The sequence below is a fragment of the Aplidium turbinatum genome, chromosome 16 (assembly GCF_918807975.1).
Source record: "Aplidium turbinatum chromosome 16, kaAplTurb1.1, whole genome shotgun sequence".
NCBI classification, from domain to species: Eukaryota; Metazoa; Chordata; class Ascidiacea; order Aplousobranchia; family Polyclinidae; genus Aplidium; species Aplidium turbinatum.
In genome coordinates, this window is record NC_137487.1 from 1,326,393 (window position 1) to 1,346,178 (window position 19,786).

General features: G+C 41.4%; 1 protein-coding gene across 1 annotated transcript in view; it reads left to right on the forward strand.

Annotated features, from left to right (window-relative positions):
• The window catches only part of LOC145785375 (fibrocystin-L-like), a 150,909-nt gene that overhangs the window by 1,179 nt on the left and 129,944 nt on the right, over window positions 1-19,786 (forward strand). The window contains exons 2-5 of the mRNA XM_082597030.1: window positions 1,460-1,640; window positions 11,386-11,539; window positions 15,844-15,999; window positions 16,113-16,220. Coding sequence (XP_082453156.1) covers window positions 1,584-1,640; window positions 11,386-11,539; window positions 15,844-15,999; window positions 16,113-16,220 — 475 coding nt within the window. The 5' untranslated portion in view covers window positions 1,460-1,583. The remainder of the gene's footprint in view (window positions 1-1,459; window positions 1,641-11,385; window positions 11,540-15,843; window positions 16,000-16,112; window positions 16,221-19,786) is intronic.

Consider the following 19,786-nt stretch of genomic DNA (forward strand, 5'->3'; position numbering starts at 1 on the left):
ACCGAGATGCTGATTACTGCAAAGAAGCAACAATTTCATCAAAATCATGGAAACCTGTCAAAACGTGTGCGCAAACTTGGAGGCAAAATAAGCAAACGGAAGAAAACAGAAACACAAGGACTTCCATTGTAAAGACTGTGATGTTCCATGCCTCAAGTAGCATCTTTTTGTGCGGACATTTCGAGATAATATTTTCTTCAATCTTGCATTGAAAGAAAATTTAAAACTGGTTTTTTGCATTTTTTGTCGCAGTATGCTTGGATAGGCGGTGCTTCAAACAAAGTATTGCTAATCGCTCAAAGTCAAAATACTTGGCCTCCTTCAAAATTTGGGCTGGCTTCGCTACAAGAAGCAAGATGTTTCTTTAGTAAACGAGTCAGTTTATATCGTAACAAATAGCATTTGTGTTTTACATAAATTACATTTAGCCTACTTGATTGCTTTGAAAAAGATCAAAACGTAGCTACTTCGTTTAGGTAAAAAAAAACAGTGCATTGCACTGTACAAACAGTTTACCGCAAAGTCAGTAATAACAAATTTAACCATTTTCAAATATTACATTTTTGAAATTTCTTTTATGATAAATCAGTAATTGCAATTTGCAAATTGTTAGGCTACTGTTTAACTTGCGGAGCAATAGTCGGTTGGAATAGTTTGCCGAAATTTTTGTATTACAATAGCACTTATATTGCACTATTGAGAAGGAGACATCTTCCTGGCGTCAGCACTACCTGACTACTCATTATAGAACAGCAAGCATTGTATTTCGCTAACCATACCGGTGTAGCCTCCACACTAGCCATCAAGACTTTTCCCAAAAACATGTGTTTCTTTGTGTTCCTTTGTGGAAAGAATAGCTTGGTGGCTAGTGTGGAGGCTACACCGGCATGCTGACGCCAGGAAGATCGCTCTTTCTCAATTGTGCATTCCACAAAGGTAGATTCAATTGACCGACAAAAGCAGCGGTTGAAAACTATGTGGCATGATTTAGTGGGGCAGTACTGATGAGCCCAGCTTCATGGGCGAAACACGTGTTTATCGCTGTCAATTCTTGCAACACTCGACTGCCGACAAACACTGATATTGTAGTCAAGTTTCTCAAAGCATGATTAAACAAGCATCCCACTTTACAAATTCAAGAACAATCAAAGCAATAGTAATTTAATTTATCTTAACGTTTACAGAAAAAGAAAGCTTTTAAAACACGCAAATAAACGTAACATAATGTTAAATGTATCGTAACAGTTGTAATCGTCAACATTCAAGAGCTTGTCAATCTTTTTTGAGCCACAAAGCACTTTTTGCATTGAAAAAATCTTGCAAAACACTAAACGAGCCGCAAAAAATGGCAGCCTCTTTAACGTAACAACTTTGCTAAGAGCTTGTAAGACATGAGCCAATCATAACATGGATTCCGGTAGGCTATTTCAAACGCAATAAGTGCTCCATTGCATTTTAGGTACACATGGGAAATCACTTTCCTTGCTCCTGGAGGAGACTTTCCAACAATAACGGCAGAGAATGGCAACGTGCAGTCCTCCCCAAACCGGGCCACAATAGAGATCAGCGTACGTGACGGTGGGATGCTCCTGGAGCAAGTCTATGGCGACTTCTTGCGCACCGCCCATCAATCACCACAGGTGCTGTCTTTCACGATCGGGATTACTTTTAGAAATGTATTCATTATACCAACAATTCTTGACCATCAGCACGCAGATAGGGCATGTGCACATGACTTCCCACAAGGTTTCAGCGTTACCGTTTTCTAAACCTCTGCTATGTTGTCATAAATTGTTTTTGCTGTGATAGTTAGAAATAAAAATAAAGCAAACTGAACTAGAGTTTTTAAAGCAAGTAGCCTACTGTCCAAATAGAAAGTTTAAATTTATTTTGGATAGCAGCAGTTTAAAAAACGATTCTAACAAAATCATATTTAAAATTAAGCCCATGTTCCAAATTGTCCAAATGTCAATCAAATGCACTTCCGTTAGTTTGTTGATTTAAACCAGGGTAGCCAGATAACTTGTCGAATAAAGTGGCTCGTTTTTGAACTTTTTTTTTTAACTCTCTCGGGGTAGTGGGGAAATGGTGCCAATGAGTGAGAAAACAATCATGACAAAATTTGAGATTCTTAACAAATTGTCTTCAGCCTCCTCATGGGGACCAAAAATCGAAAAATGGGGTCAAAAACAAAATTTTTTTAAAAAATATTTTTAGTTTAGGTAGACACAATATTGTTTAGATATATCTATATAACCTAAAAAAAAATTGGAGTCATTTGATCTATTCCTTCAGCTTCCTCACAGCTTCTGAAAATTTCCATTTTGCTGAAAATTTCGCATTTTTGTGGGTGGTTACATAATACATAATTGCGTTAGACATTTTGCCAACTATAAAACGTCATTGTATTTCTCTTTATAGACCTGCCCTGCGCTGTTGCGTCATTTTTTAATGAAATTGGGTTAATTTGGTAGGAAAAAGTGACGTCTTTCATTTGAATTTACGTCACTGACGAAGTTTGTGGTTATGTAACCACAAACAAAAATGCAAAATTTTCAACAAAATAGAAATTTTCAGAAGCTGTGAGGAAGCTGAAGAAATAGTTCAAATGACTTGAAATTTTTTTTTAGGTTAATTAGATACATCTAAACAATATTGTATCTACCCAAACTAAAAATATTTTTGAAAAAATGTTGTTTTTGACCCCATTTTTCGATTTTTGGGCCCCATGAGGAGGCTGAAAACAATTTGTTACGAATCTCAAATTTTGTCATGATTGTTTTCTCACTTATTGGCACCATTTCCACTACCCCGAGAGAATTTAAAAAAAAAGTTCAAAAACGAGCCACCCTACTGTTGAATCATTCGCCAAGCATAATCATTTTTAGTTTCCGACTACATTTTTTAAAAACTTTCGTTTTACTTCAGATAAAATGATGGTTTTGAAAACATTTTTCTGTAACATTTTCCATTTTAACTGAAGTGAGAATTACTGACATTGTTTTGTAATAGAGAGCTGCAATTGTTTTACTTATCCACATTTACAGTGTGAAAAGCTATTTTCTAAAGCTAGGAAATAGACCTCACCTTTAAAAGTTTTTTTGCAACTGATATTCGAGCTATGCAGTACGCGACAGTAAACCTGTTCAAAAATCGAAAATTTTCAATTTTTTTAGCTTCTTGCATTGTTTCCCATGATTTTGACAATGAAAAATCCGAAAATGACAATAATTTTGCTCTCAGATGATGGGATACCCTGCCTCAAGAGGCCTAAACCAGCGTTTCTCAAAGTGGGCAAAATCGCCCCCTGGGGGCGATTTCGAGCGCCAGGGGGGCGAAAAAATCAAAGGGGGCGATTGGGGGGCGAAAACACTTGAAGGGGGTGAATTTAGCAAACCACCAATAACAGTCCAACGCGCTAGCAACAGTCCAACGCGCAAACTATTTACTGCAAATAGATGAATCCAACTCGACCGACAATGTATCGCTGCCGCTGCTGGGGTATGTGCGTTTTGTTCATAATATGAAAACAATAAAGAAGAAATGATTTTTGTGCTCAGTCTTCCTGCAGATATTCGGGCATCAAGCATCTTTAATGCAGTAAAAAACTTCTAGGAAGAGAAGGGGATTCCACTGAAGAATATTCTGCAATGCGCAACCGATGGTGCTGCGGCAATGGTTGGAAAGCATCGAGGGTTCATTGCACTGATGAAAAGAGCAATTCCTGGACTTATTGCAAATTTTGCAATACATTGTGTAATTCACCGTCAGCATTTGGTTGCCCGTAAACTCAGTCCTGAACTGCATGAATCGCTGAATATTGTGATAAAATGCGTCAACAAGATAAAAGCGCAGGTCAAAATGTCAACTCAGTTTCCCCATTTGCTCGAGACGGTTATTGTAGAAGAACAACCGCAAAAATACTGCTCAGTGCTCACATTTAGACATGCTTCATAAAGACATGAAACTTCGCTATGCAGATCTCGTGGACCTCCATGTTCCAAACTGGGTGGTAGTGGTACAAGTAGGCCTAGGCTACAACCATTTTCTATCCAACCTACAGACATAATGCAGAAGTGGAACCTCAAGAGCAGTTCATTGATATGCAAACAGATGATGAGTCAAGAATGAAATTCAAAAAGGATCGATACGATTTGTTTTGGTGTCAGGTTGCTGGCAAATATGAGCTTCTCTGGAAAGAAGCTAGAATGTGGATTTTGTCGTTTCATACTTCTTATATGGTTGAAAAGGGGTTTTCGACTGTGGCATTGATGCTTTCAAAGCAAAGAAACGCTTGCTAGTTCATAAACCGGATGATCTTTGACTCTATCTTACAAAGATGTCGCCAAACATTTCAAAACTTTGTAAAAGTCGCCAAACTCATCCACCCTATTGAACATTATCATGTTACTGTCAATTTCGTTGATTAAATTCCCAAAATTAAATTTGTCCATCATCATCAATGTTTATTTTACTTGACAGAATTAGGGTGGCGAATCTTTATTTCAATAACGAAAAGGGGGCGATGGACTAAAAAAGTTTGAGAAACACTGGCCTAAACATTGCCATTTTTGCCAAAATCACTTAATTTTGACCTGTTAAGCCATGATTATGACAGTGGAAGTCTTTATTTCAACTGAAAACACTTTCATCTAATGCCTTACTGATAGCCCACAAGTGAAAATCAACTTTTGGATATTTGGAATCATTTTGAGAAGTGTGAGAAAATAAGAAGATTAAAAAGCAGCACTTAGCGCCACTAATGGAAAAAGGCATTTTGCTTATTTCAGCCAAACTATACACATCTTTTGAAATTTCTCAATGGACTGACGAAAAGAGACCACATTTAGTTTCGACGATGACGTCCAGATGACGTCATAAAAGTCATGATCACAATATTCTAAAATTTTAAACTTGCGCTATAACCATCTATTATAAAGGACAAGAGATTAGCTAACTACTCTATAAGACAAGAAAGATAGACAGTTGACATAACCGTCATGATGACTAGGATATGTCACAGAATGCAGGCCATCAACTTGTTTAGAAACTATTGTATTGACATTCCCAAAAGCAAAGTCTATCGCCAATGGAAAAGTTTGCACCATAACTGATTGACTTTCGATGTCAACCATCAAACCACAGCAAGAGTCCCTGCTGTATTGAAGGCTGGTGGTGCAAACCTTGACGAATTTAAAATCTCAACATTGACCACAAGAAGAGAATCAGTTTAAGGCGACACATCAGTCATGAACATGAACCAATTTCTAGAGCAGGGGTCCGCAAATACTTGTTGGCGCGACCCAAAAAACAATCATTCGAAATCCTCGCGACCCAAACGTTTCAGAAGCATATACTGTGATTTTGCGCAAAATCTTTTGCAATTTAATATCAATTCTAATACGGTCGTCCCCGCTTATTAAGCCCACAACGGGACCGGACGACTTTGGGCTTACTAAGCGGGGACAATTTTCTACCACTCCTATACCTTCAGAAATTCCGCAATGGACCAAATTTGGCTTAATAAGTGGGTGAACCTATTAACCGTGCGCTTCGTCGTCGTCATGTAAGCCTCTGGGACCGAGGATATATTCTTTTACGACCCCAGACTCAAAATGTTCCCGGACTACACTGGAAGGGGCAGCAATGGCCGAGTGGTTAGCGCGTTGGGCTCGCAGTCGAGAGCCTGCATGTTTGACTCCAGCCACCCGCACTTGCTGTTGTTTCTCTGGGCAAGAAACTTTACGATAATTGCCTCTACCCAGTGATCGATTTCGAGTAATGGGTAGTACCAAATTTAAGTCATAAATAGAGTAAATAACCGGAAACAGACATTGCCGTCGGCTGCAGCGTGGGTCAGGTGTACGTCGGAAGGCGTACACCGATGCATAGCGCTCAAGTCCGCTTTCCCGCAATGCAGGATAAAGATAAACAAACAAACAAAGGCTACTAGAGAGCATAGGTGTACGGGAAGCATATGTTTTGGGGGTGCAAAAGAATTCTTGCCCAAATATAATCAACTGGCCTAATCAAAAGTACACATGTAAGAAAAGCAATAGTATAGCCTTAAAAAAAAACAGCATAAAGCATCAACTGACAAGGCTTCCACAAAGCCACTGGTATGATAAGTAGGCTACGGTACGGCATTGGCGTAGCCAGAAAAAAATTGGGGGGGGGCAAATATTTGATGAAATGATGAGAACAACAAAGTGTTTGATTAAGCCATCGCCACCTGATGTGCAGTGGCGTATCCTGGTGGGTTGAGCAAGGGAAGCAATAAAAGTGGTGGGGGGTTAGAGCGTGCCGAAGGCTCGCGTATTCTAGGGGAGTCCGGGGGCATGCTCCTCCGAAAAATTTTTGCAAATTTAAACTCAAATAATGGATTATAACACTTTTAAGGTAATATTTGTATGAAATTTATTAGCAGAAAACAGCTATTAACTATAAAGGTAGCTCTTACACACAAACGGGCAAAACCTGCGGCTAAAATTAGAGAACACCAAAAACTCAGCTACACAAAAACTCAATAACTGCACAAAAACCCAACAGAGTAAGCCATTCTGAAATTGATCCACAAATTAGTTAAAAGAAACGTAAATCGCGTAAATTTTGCGCGATTTACGATTTGCAAAATTTATTGGTGTCTTTCTGTGTGTCTAAAACAAATCCTTGGGGGTGTTAATAGCCAGATGTCTTGAAAAACGTTATAAATTTCTACAAATTTTATTATATTTTCAACAAAGGACTCAACTTCGGAATCCAATCTTTGAAAATTTGGGCGGGCCATGGCCCCTTTCGTCCCCCCCTGGCTACGCCTATGCGGTACGGTATACCATTAGGCTATGCAAATTTGCAAAACAACAAATTCATCAAAAGACAATTGAAGGGAGTAATTGACACTACACTAACGAACCAGTAGAATGCAGTAGGCTACTACCGGTAGGCCTACATGGCTCTGAGACTGCAAAACTGAACTAGAAAGTATTGATAAGTGGTAGACTGGTGGTATAGGCTACACAAATTTAAAAGAAGTATTTGTTTCGCCAACTTCGTTGTCCAAATATATCTACAATGCGATTGACATCCACTTTATTTGTTGTTGTTCTTTCTAAGCGCAACAAAGCTAAGTTTGACAGTCGTGTTTGGCCCATTATTGATCTCAGATATGTCTTCAATCGTCGTAATCCGGAAAATGACCTCTCAGCTGAACATGAAGTTGCAGGAACTATGTTGCTAGAATTTTTGCAGCTTTGGCAAAGTGGGGCATAGTTTTATCTAATCCATTTGAAATTAGGAATATTTGTTCAGCAGTTTTGATTTCTCTGTTGCGAGTGAGTTGGTGAAAAAGTTGATATTCCGATTCCAGGAAATTCTGTTCCACGGTGTAGAATTCAGATATCAACTTCAAGCTTTGTTGGTTGGCATTATTTGTATCTTCCGAAAATTCTCCTTTTGAAGACTAAGGAGGATTGATAGGTGTGAAATCTTGCCCAAATATGAAAAATTGCCCAAATTCTCGACAGATTGGGGGTGCGATTGCACCCCCTGCACCCCCGGCTCGTACACCTATGCAGTAGAGAGCAGCCAGTTTTTGATTTCATCATCCATGACGCGTAGACCTTCCACTCCGTTAGGTGGCTTGAAGACGGAGCAGTCATTGATGATGTGGTCTGCGGTCTGTTCCTTGACACCACATTCACAGGAGGAGGAAGAGGCCATTTCCTATTAGTGCATGGTTGAGCGGAAAATCCTGACATCCGTACAAAGACGGTTGAGGCGCACCCACGCTTGTTTTTGTAATGTCAGGCCGATGGGGCGTGTGTCGGAGTCGGAGATGAACGAATGAAGTCCAGTGGTACTTGACTTCCATTTATGGTCCGCCCAATTAGCGGCAAAAATGTCTTGTTCATCAGCTTCGTTGATCAGAAGTTGAGCGGCCGGCACAAATAGGTGTCTTGATTTCAGTCGATGGGGGTGCTCGTTTAGGGGAGCAGGGATCTTGTGGTGGAGAATATCGTCATGCAGTGCCCATCGGCTCCATGCAGTGCCCATCGGCCGAGAGGCTTCTTCGCGACGAAGCTCAGCCGGTAGGATGCCAGAGAGAATGGGATATTGTCCAATGGTGTGGGAAGCAGGCACCCGGTCACTGTGCGCAAGACGCTGTTTATTTTAGTGTCGATGTTGTAGCAGTGGGCAATACAGCACCAAACAGATGCACAGTACTCTGCTGAAGAGTAGACAAGGGCTAAGGCTGCTATACGCAGTGTCAACTCTCGCCACTCAGCTAGAGCCTACCAGGCGCTTGAGTAGCGCAGCGCGGGATGTTAGTTTCTTGCGTAGTGACACTAAATCAGTGGTTCCCAACCTTTTTGTTGTCACGGACCCCTTTAGAAAAATATTAATTCTGCGGACCCCTACCTACATTTTGCCTGAAACTCAATTAACATACTACTGACTATTGCAAAGAAATTTATTTTCACACGAGTCAGTTCAATCACAGTAGGCTACTATTGACTATTGTAATAAATATGCTACTCAACTGCGCAACACTGTACGGTGTCATATTGCATTGCCGCTATGACTCCTGCGGCAAATATCAGGTTAAATAGTTGCTCAAATAAGAAAATGAATGAATTGTTCAAGAAATGTCAGCAGTAGCCTATTTGAATATTAAGGTGACCCAAAGTGCCATGCCGAAACTTTTTCAACGTAAGCAAATTTAATGAGATGGTTGTTGTTGTTGTTGTTGTTGCCTTTCCTGAACTAAACGACTGAACTGCGGTTGAGTTTTTGACAATGCAACACGCATGTCATCTTCAACGTCCACTGTCCAGGCGATTTCGATGTTGTTTTTATTGTAACAAGAGCTGAGAATCATGCCTCGTAAAGGTTAAGTGATTATGAATGGTAACAAAACAATAATCGCTTGCTTTGCCAAGAATGGGTAGGTTTGCAGTTGTGAGCACCAAAATTTTTCCACAGTTTTTGAATGAAACTCAATGCGTAATAACTCTTTTGATCTCAAATCAAATAGGTCATCTTTACTGAGATCGTCATCGCTAATGTTGTTCAAGTCAAAAAGAAAAATATTTCGAATTCATGTTTCAAATTCGTTCGGCAGGTGTTTTAAATTAAAATAACGTTGAAATGAGATTTGCAGGGTTTCAAGTGTGCGCAACATTTTTCTCTCATAGAGATCAAAAAGGTACATTCTCTTTGAGTTTCATCCATCAAGATAAGATCTTCTAACATTGGAAAGTTAGCGTAATTACTTGCTTCCAATCTGCGTTTCCAAACCGGCAACTTGGCTAAAAACGCTTTCAGTTTTTCAGCTGCATCAATTATTGTCACACCTGGTCCTTGAATGCCACGATTAACATTGTTAATATGACCGAAAATATCGGCTAAGTAGGCCATGCCGTATAGAAAACTTTTACTCTCGAACAATTTTGAGAGAGGGACTTCCTTTTGCTTTCAAAAGAGTTGATACCTCATGTTTTAGCTGCTGCAGTCGTTTTAAAACTTATCTAGATAACCAACGTACCTCAGAATGATGCAAGGCCTACTCCGTCATCTGATCCTACTTCTTGACAGAGCGCTTTAAAAGTACGGTGGTATACAGCTCTGCTTTTGATGAAATTAACGACTTTCACGCAATTCGTCAGAATTTCTTTGAGAATCGCTAGTAAAGTTTTTGCTGCTTACGCGTACCTGTGCAAGAAGCAATGGGTAACAACCACGCGAGGAACTTCGTTTTTTACTAAAGCAGCAAATCCGGATTTGTTCCCGAGCATAGCTGGTGCTCAATCCGTGCATATAGAACAAAGTTGTTTTTTTTCAAAATTCATCAAGGTAATCACGGACCCCCAAATGCTTTCTCACGGACCCCCAAGGGGTCCGCGAACCCCAGGTTGGGAACCACTGCACTAAATGGTGGTGGTATGTAGCCTAAGCGATCTGTCTGGTGTCACCACAAGATACCTTGGTTCGGGACAGAAGGACAGAGGTTTTTCATTGTTCTGAACATGTAGCTCACGATCAGCTTCCGAATTGTGTAGGTGGAAAGCTGCTGCCACAGTTTTGGTTTCGCTGAATTTCAGTCTCCAGTTCTGAAGATAAGCTGAGAGAGTTTTCATGTCCTGGCCCTACTGTAGGTGTCTTCTCGGCTTATAACCGTGGGCTTAATAAGCAGGGACTACTGTAGCCTACTAGGCTACATAAATTTTCTTGTACAAAATTGTACGAAATTTAGCAGATCAAAAATTATATGATTGTATTTATTTTTGCCATACAAATTATATTTAAAGTAAGTTTAAACCGTTTTGCGACCCACTGTGAATGGTTGGGTCGCGACCCACTATTTGGGGATCCCTGCTCTAGAGGAGCAACCGCCAAAGCATTGTGTTTTTCATTGCGTGACAAACTCTTTGAAGATATATTGGATTGAAAGCCAGGTTAGGCTTCAGAAGCTTCGGCATTATCATTGTCTGAGACACTAAAATATACCGTAACGAAGCAAAACTCCTAGGTGAGCCAAACCTCAGAGATTCTTCTGGTGTATCCCCAGCAAAAGCATCATCACAAAATCAACTGGTTGTGGTAAAGTATTTATGGTGCAAGGAAAATAAAAAATTAAATGTAAATTTGACTGATCAAAGTAATTTAAATTAACAAAAGAGCTTAAAGTTTAATATGCTTTAAAGCTCCTTTGCAAAAATGAAAATCGTTAGGCCTTTTGAGACAGGGTATCCTATCGTCTGAAAGTTACCATTTTCGAATTTCTCATCCTCAAATCACGGGAAACAATGCGAGAGTGAAGTGGAAAACTGGTCTTCATTTACTCGAATTTGTTAATTCAAGAATAAATTTTTGATTAATGAATAGAATAATAGTAAGATTTAAAGAAAATGAAAGGGTGTACCACTAAGCATCTATAGGATTGGCCAATGGTACAAGAGAAGGATCCACATAGGATACAAACTGATATGCGTAAATCAACAAGTGAATAAAAAAAAATAACAGTAACCTCTCAAGTACATCTACAGTAGCTCCACACAAAATGAAATTTGCATGAATTTTTTGTCACTTGTTTTTTTTTAAATGTGTTTGAAATTTTTTGTATCGTTATTTTTTATTTTGTAAAAACAAATAAAACATATAACGGACAAGAGTTTGAAACCCAAAGGATTTACCTTTGTGGATTTCATTGCTATGCGGACAACTTGTGATTGTGATTGCTCAGGAGAAACAGTTTATATTATAAGATTTTTAATCGTAGCTACATGGTATCAAACTGTCGTCACGTGGTTAACAAATTCGAGGGCTATCTATCATCACTTGATCAAATGATGACTACGAGGCCAAATGTTGTCTTTATCTGACCAGGTGCAAGTCTACATCAACAACATACCTTCCCATTGCGCTGCTAACCTCAACTCAACTACGTCATGCGGCTTTGAGTGGTCAGTTGCGTCAACACCCGTCATCGATCGCGTCACACCACCAAGTGGACCGGCTGGCACAGAAATAGTTATCGAAGGTAACGAGGTCGCGTCGTTGGAGCCTAACACTTGGCCTTGAACGGCTTTAATTCTTGAGACAATTACCATTTGAGCATTTTTGACAGTAACAACATGACTAACGACTGCATTCTGTAGCCATCACATCGTTGCAGTTTGCAACTTTTACTGTGGGCAGCTACACCAGTGGCCTTCAACAGTGACGAAAGGTTGTATGAAATACTTCTTATATACAAAAAATTGCTTGCATTTTTACTTTTTGAGTAACTTAGTTAAAAACGTTTGACTACAAAATGTAGTCGTTTAATTATAAGGAAACAAGGCGGAATGTAACTTTAAAGTAAAAAAGAAGCATTTTGAAGTCAACATGACTTACTTTTCATTAATCTATAATGATCTACTGTAAGATCCAGCATGGTTTATAGCACTTTGTTCTGGCAATTGTGTGTAATGTAGGTCTACTACATTGTTCACATTGTTATTCTGGCAAATGTTCAGTAAGCCACTTTTAAAGCGCAGGTTTTTAACATGAAATCGACTTCGTAACATTTGAAAACTAAACCACATCTATTTGAAATGTATTTTACTGACTATATGGTCTAGTTAGGGAACGAGATTGAAAAAGTATTGAGCTGCCTACACCTAAACGACACAATGAGCGGACCGTAGCTTCAGCTTATTTCAGAGAAGTTACACTGGTACGACGTGAATGTGGTAACATGAGTTTTCAACCGGTGCAGCTCAAACAAATTTATGAAGTTGACAGTCATCGATATATCGAAGAAAATTCAAAGAAAATTCAAAGGAAAGTAGGATTGGATGGCAAAGATGAGTCCGAAGACACGTCAATGGATCCATCGAGTGGATTCAGAGAAGACTCATATTTACTGATAATAATTAATTGACCAAGTTTATTTACCAATGAAATTCCGAATTGCAGCACACAATCGCCTCCAGTGTCAGTATCATCGCTTTAAAAACAAATTTTAGTTTCACGCGAAAGTAAACACTGCGCCTAACAATAAAATTGAAGAGAAACCATTGCTTCACTCCTGATGGTCTCTAAAAGTATCACTGCCAGAAGAAATGATTTGTTTTTTGCATTGCTGAAACAGGTCTATTTTCATAGTGAATGCAGTAAAGCAATCAAAATATTTAAGTCAGTCGATAAAAATGAGTTCATATATGCATTAATCATCTAACGTAGGCTAGCTGTTGTGCAAATAATGCATCTTTGTTTGATTTTCAAATTGTTTGTGTGAGCGATCATTTTCAGTGCTCAAGAAAGTACAAAATCAATTGTGTTTGTCTATAGGCCAGGTGAAGCCACAGTTCTTAACTTTACTTTAAACACAAAATTTTGGAAAAAATTACACCGATGATGTGATATGATTAACAGTTTGCTTTGACCTAAACCAGAAACCACATCATTTGAATGTAAGCAATGAAAAAAATACTTCGGGTATAACTGTTAGAATGCTGAAACTTTGTTATTTTAATTGTGGTTGGCAGTAGTTTCGTGTCGCATTCTCACACTGAAAGCTCGTTGCTGTTTAGCCAGTTACATTTCCGGATTGGCAAACTGTGTTGAAACCACCAGGTAGTGAAGTTCATGGACAATCTAAAATGAAATGATCAACAGTTTGCCTGCTTTTTTCGCGCTTTGGACAATTTAGTCTGTTTTGATAGCCCATTCGATGAAGAGTTGTGACAGTTCGGGCATAACGGGATAAAATTCTATCATAACTGATCCATTCTTTCTGTTACATTTCGAGAAATCTGGGAGGGGTTGGATAGCCGATATTGTCTCCACCATATGCTCCATTTTTTGTCTAATATTTTTTCCATTTGTGATTTAGATCAGTTAACGGAATGAAGAATTGACCTCTTACTACATTGTAGCCTCCGGTCTATCAAAACCTTAATCAGGATTTAATGTAAAACCGTTCATCCGCTCACAAATCATACAAATGCACGATGTGAAACTTGTTTTTGAAAAACTAACATTGCGACGTAATTATGCTTAAATTTGCGTTCTTATGTATCGGAATGAAACATAAACGCAACAGTTTCTGCGCCTTTACGCTGCATTCAGCAAATGACTTCACAACGACTGCCAAGTGCCAATACTAAATGTGCCAATAAGCTATCAAGCTGAAACTTTGGAATTATGCGCAGCTGCACCCTCGATGCCAGGAATGTGGAAGTGATTGGCATATCAGTATGTTATACTATCTATTAATTATGCGGAATAGGTTTACCTCATGGCATAGGTCTCCCTTGCTGTACTCAGGCAAGTTGTAATTTTCACAATCTAACTTTTCTCAACTATGAGCACTATATCTCGATGCGCATTTGTGTATTGTGTGAAAATTTTGATGGTGTCCAAAAATCAAATATTATTTACAAAATAACTCGGGTCCATTCGACAATAAACGATTTTTTTCATGCATTCTCAGTTCAGGTTAGCAGTTACCCGCCTTTCCGTCGATTCAACGTCGCAAGACGTCGCATAATTTCATATCTTCAGTTTGGTAAACGGAGATAAGATTTCATTGTGACTTTACTATGTAAAAGTAAACGTATATTTCACATGAGACAACTTGACAAGTAAATACACAAGTTTTCACAATTTATGACGAGTTATAGCACATGGCAATGTTACGCTACAATTGCTTTGCGAGGTACTGCATTGCGTTTTACTTTATCAGTGACAGTAAACCTGGTACAAGAAGCCTCGAATATATTGATTCAACCAAGCCACATCACGTATAAACGTGGTGGAACGATCGTCCTTTTCACAAAAGCGTGATGTTCCGGTTTATCCTACACAAATGAGAAGCGTATTGCATTTCAAATCTTTGCATGTCGACTTGAGAATAAATCTTTACAAGTATGTTTGAGAAGCTTTGGGAACATCGACGCCTTTTCTGCTTTTGATAGTGTGTCGGACAGAAGGAAAGATTTGAAACCAAAATCATAATATGTTACAGCGCAGCTTCTATAATAGCTAAATTTCAAATTGTTCATAAAAGCGTTGTGGCCCAAACAGAACAATCTAAAAACAGTCCACAACCTTGAATATGTCACGAGAAAGGAGAGTGCAATCAAAACAAGTCGATCACTTTCAATACTTATCTCACATTTTACATCAAATCTACTCCAAATGACGCTGAGTCATTGCAATAACGTTGTAGCCTATGCTTTGTTTGATTGAAAGGACATCATTGTCTGCGAAAAACAAATGTCGCGCTAGATGCAATGGCACCAAGTCTTATGTTTAATTTTACGCAATTTCAACTGCAAGCGACGGTAACTCATCGTATCAAAGTTGAAGCTTTTACTGTATCGACGTCCCTTATAAGCCTTGGTCAGAACAAAAGGTCCACGCATACAGTCAATACCCTTCACGCTGTGAAACAGTTAGGATTAACGAGACACGGGCCAAATTAATTACTTTCATCCAGCTGGTGGGAAAGTTTTGAACAATAGAATATGAAATATTTCAGAGGATGTGCTGAGAAATGCCTTATATCTCTCAATTTATAAGCTTTATTTGCTCAAAAATTCAACTCAATAGAGGTGAATAAAAGTTAGGAAAAGTCAAGAAATCTCATAGTCGCAGCCTCAGTGGTTTTAGAGATACAATTGTTGATACAAAAAGTTGAATTGCCAGCCCCCCCACCCCACAACCCTCAAAGGGTTAATTTTAGTTTTAAATTCACCAAACATTTCGAAATGTTTTCGTAAAAGACAGACAAGACACGACAATACAATAGGGTTGAGCATTAATAACAATATATTTTACATATTTACAAATAGTTTTAACAGTCAAACGTTCGACTGTTAAAACTATTTGTAAATATGTAAAATATATTGTAATTTTCAACCCTGTTGTATTGTTGTGTCTTGCCTGTCTTTGGTATAAAAAGCAAACTCTCTTCCGAAACTATATTTTCATAATAGCTCTCGTGATCCATATCAGTCATCGACAATTCTAGTTTACTTTCCGCTTTTATGTAAAAGCTCAAGAAATAATTAACTGCTAAAGTGTTCAACCTAATTTAAATTTTTTGTTAGATCACTGAAAGTCATTTATTTTCGAATCAAATTAGTTTTAGGTTAATAAAAACTTGTCCTACATTGTGCGAGATGAACCCACCAATCGCTTCCATCGAGCATTGGAACGCATCACTGCTCGATTCACGATGTACGGCGGCAAAGCCTGTCGGATGCCTCATGTGTTGTTACAATTTGTATTTTGCATCTGACCACCAACATGTTCTGATCTCGCGGCGTTTCTCAACAAGATGATTGTTTTTAGGAAGCGGATTTTCAAGCACAGATGAGTCGGATGTCATTGTCACAGTTGGAGGAATTTCTTGTTTCGTCACAAACGTCCTTGTGTCGTCAATTCACTGTATCGTTGGACATTCACCATCGGGGAGGCAGCCAGTCGTCGTCACTGTTGAAGGCAAAGGTTTGAAGTTTGTTTTCAGTTAATGTCGTCGATGCAACGTTTCACAAGGATATAAACACCAGTTGATTTCCAAACGACGTAATCTCTTTAAATTAATCATTGTTTCGTCATAGGCCTCTCTTCACCTTCTGGAAGCTTTGAAGTAGCAGGTACTCTAACTGACATTACACCAACTATCGGAAGCAGTCACGGATGTACAGAAGTCACTATTGTTGGAACTGGTAAGTTTTTCAAAGGTTTCAATCAAGTTCTCAAGAAATCGACATAAAAAGTAATTTATATTCTAAAGTTTTTATAAGAAACCAACCACAAGTAGGGGTCGCTTTGATATGCGGCAAAACTCACAAGATCGCTTAATAATTGGATTATTATTAAAGATATTGTTCTAACGTTTGGGCTTGAAGACCTCACTGAATGTAGTGTGGTAAAGCATGGTAGTGTGGTAGACCATCATCTCTAGCTGCCCATTGACTCTTCTCTCGACAATACTGGATGGAGCGTTCTACTCACCTGCAATTCCATTGCACTATGTATTCCAATAATCATTAGAGCTTTTCGGAACTAACTTTGTTTGATATAAACGGGACAAAATTCTTCACAAAGAAAGGAGAATTATCCTCTAACTGCCCATTCTATAGTAGATGAGACTTAGCGTTTGTTCCCGCTAGCAAGGGTCCGTAGCCCTTTGGCCATACTTCCTGGTGATGATGGCGTATGAGCGATCTTTCCAGGCTAGATTGGAGGGCAAGAAATCTTCAGCCACTCAGCAGTCTCGTCGTCCAGGATTCTCAGACCATGTGCACCGTGTGGAGGCCGGTGGGTTAGGCAGTGGTGGATGACATGGTCTGCGGTCTGTTCCGTGGCACCACACTCGCATTCTGATGAAGGAGCCAGGCCCCACTTGTGCATGTCCGAACGAAAGCGGCCGACGCCAGTTCGCAGGCGGTTAAGCCTGACCCACGCAAGCCTTGCGAGGGACATCCCTGGTGGACGGGGATCGGCGTCGGGTATGAAGTCACGGAGCGTGGAGGTGTGATTTTGCCACTCCGTGTTCCACATGTGGTTCGTCCAGTGTGCCGCACTTAAACCAAGTTCTTCGGCGTTCTTAAGGAGTTGTTGTGCGGCAGGCACAAAGGGGCGTCTTGATTTCAACCGCTGCTTTATAGGTGGTGGTCTCTTGAGTGTTGCATGGAGGAGACGGTCGGGGTCCAAAGCGCGGCGAGCGAGAGAAATCGTGGCTCCTTTACGGCGTAGCTCAGCGGGTTGGATGCCTGCTAGGATGGGTAGGCCGTCCGTTGGAGTGGGACGCAGGCATCCAGTCACAGTACGCAGTGCGTCGTTGATGGCGGCATCAATCTGGTGGGCGTGAGAACTACGACACCAGACCGGCGCGCAGCACTCAGCGGTGGAATGAACAAGGGCTAGGGTAGCTGTACGAAGAGTTTTAGCACCAGCTCCCCAGCCGGAACCCGCCAATCGTCTCAAAAGTGCGACGCGTGCAGATAGTTTTTTGCGCAGTGACTTCAAATGCCGGCGGTACGTGAGTGACCTGTCCAGGGTTATGCCGAGGTATGTAGGTTCGGCACAGTAGGGCAGGCGTTCCCCATCAATTTTGATGTTTATCTCACGCTGTGCCTCCCGGTTGTTAAGGTGGAAGGCCGCCGACACTGTCTTTGACTTGCTGAGCTGTAGCTTCCATTTCTGGAGGTATGCTGATAGTGTTTGCATGTCTTGGCTGAGGTTCCTCTCCACTGACTTCCAGTTTCCTGCTGAGTGCAGGAGTGCCAGGTCGTCTGCGTAAGCATATTTCCTGGAGGTGGTGGGGGGCAAGTCGTAAGTGTATATGTTGAACAGGAGAGGAGCCAAGACTGAGCCCTGTGGGACGCCGTTTTTAAGTCGGCGTAGTCTGCTTCGACGACCGCTACCGGTTGTGAGGGTAAAACTGCGGTTTTGCACAAGTTCCATCATCATATGGACCATGTGTCTGCCAGGGAGCAGACGGAGTAACTTGCAGGTAAGGCCGCTATGCCATACGGTGTCACAGGCAGCCGTGAGATCAACAAACACGGCGCCAGCCTTCTTCTTAGCCGAGAAGCTGTCCTCAATGTCTTGGGTCATGAGTGTGACCTGATCTACGGTTGATCGTCCGTGTCGGAAACCAGCTTGTTCACGGGGGAGCTGCGGATCCATTATTGGTTCGACACGGGCGTAGATGAGTCTCTCGAGGATCTTGAAGGGGATGCAGAGCAGTGAGATTGGACGGTAACTCTTCGGGTCCCCTGGGGGCTTCTTCGGCTTAGGGACTGCAACAACAAGGGCTTTTCTCCACATTCTGGGAATTCTCAGGTGGCGCAAACAGCAGGAAAGGAAGTCTTTTAACCAGGACTTTAAGGAGGCAGCAGCATGGAGTATCAACTCCGGGCATAGGTGGTCAGGGCCCGGGGCTTTACCTGGCTTTATGTGCTGGAGGGCGGCGGAAAACTCTTCCGGGGTGAACCCACCCGAGATGTTGTCCCCGTCTGGGGTTGTTACCCTCCAGAGGTCCGTCATTTCTTGCAAGACGGATCTATCAGATTCACGGTCTCTCGATTTGTATTTCCCGTTCTCCACAAGTTGTGAGGCGATGGAGTTAGCTGAAACGGGACATTGTTGACAAGAGGCACGTGATCTGCCAGTTAGGTTGTTCAGTGCACTCCATGCTATGCGGCTGGAGTGCGTGAAGTCGATTGATTCAACGGCTTCTGTCCAGCGCTCCTTCCTCTCCAAGTCCAGCCTTGCCAGCAGAGCTGTGGCTGAGCTGTTGGTGTCATTGCCCTGAGGGGCGTGGAGGAAGTCGGAGTAAAGGCTTTCGCACTCCTTATCCCAGCACGGTATGTAGGTCTTTCGTCGGCCGCGGGGGATGGATTGTTTTGCCGCTGATGTTATTGCATCACAAAAGTCCTGGTAGGCTTCTTCCACGTTGTTGGTGTGAGGGGATGGGAGATACTGTGTGGCTTCATTGGTGAGGAGGCTATAGTACTCCCAGTTAGCCATTCTGAAGTTCCATCGATTAACAGGCTTGCTCGGGACAGGCATTATGAGCGTTGGAGCCGTGATAATCGAGGGTCGATGTTGGGACCTGGGGAACTTCTCTAGCACACGTCTGTCCGGTTGGCAATTATCGGGGTCATCACTTGCGAAAGCCAGATCGGGGTTTGTACCAGTGTTCCAGCGTCCGGAGAAGAAGCTCGCTGCACCCCTGGGATCATGCAGTAGGGTGAGGTTGTTATTGGCTGACCATGAGGCCAGGCTTTCTCCGTCGGTGTTGGTGGTGTTGTAGCCCCAATCAACGTGGTGGCAATTAAAATCGCCAGCATAGAGGCTGGGTTGGGGGAACACTGGGATGGCTGTTGGTGTTAAGCGTGAGGGTGGTGGCTTATAGACATTGATGATGTGATAGCCTGATATGTCTATGCATAACCACTCTATCTCCGACTGGGCACTGGACTGGTCTATTGGCGTCCAGCTCAGTTGCTCATGGACAAACGTGGCGAGGCCGTGTTTCCTGCTGATGGTTGCGCCTGCGAGTGTGAAGTTGGGTAATACCAACTTATCCACAGATGTGCAGTGGGTCTCCTGGAGGAGAATAACGAGGGCCTGATGTTTTGTGGCCAGATACTCGATGATGCTGAGCTTGCTGGCCGTAATGCCCTCGGTGTTCAGCTGCAGTACGGTGGGTCGTCGGTACTTTTAGACAGAGGAGCTGCCGCGCCCTGAGAAGGGCGTTTCCCTATCCACCCTGGGCTGA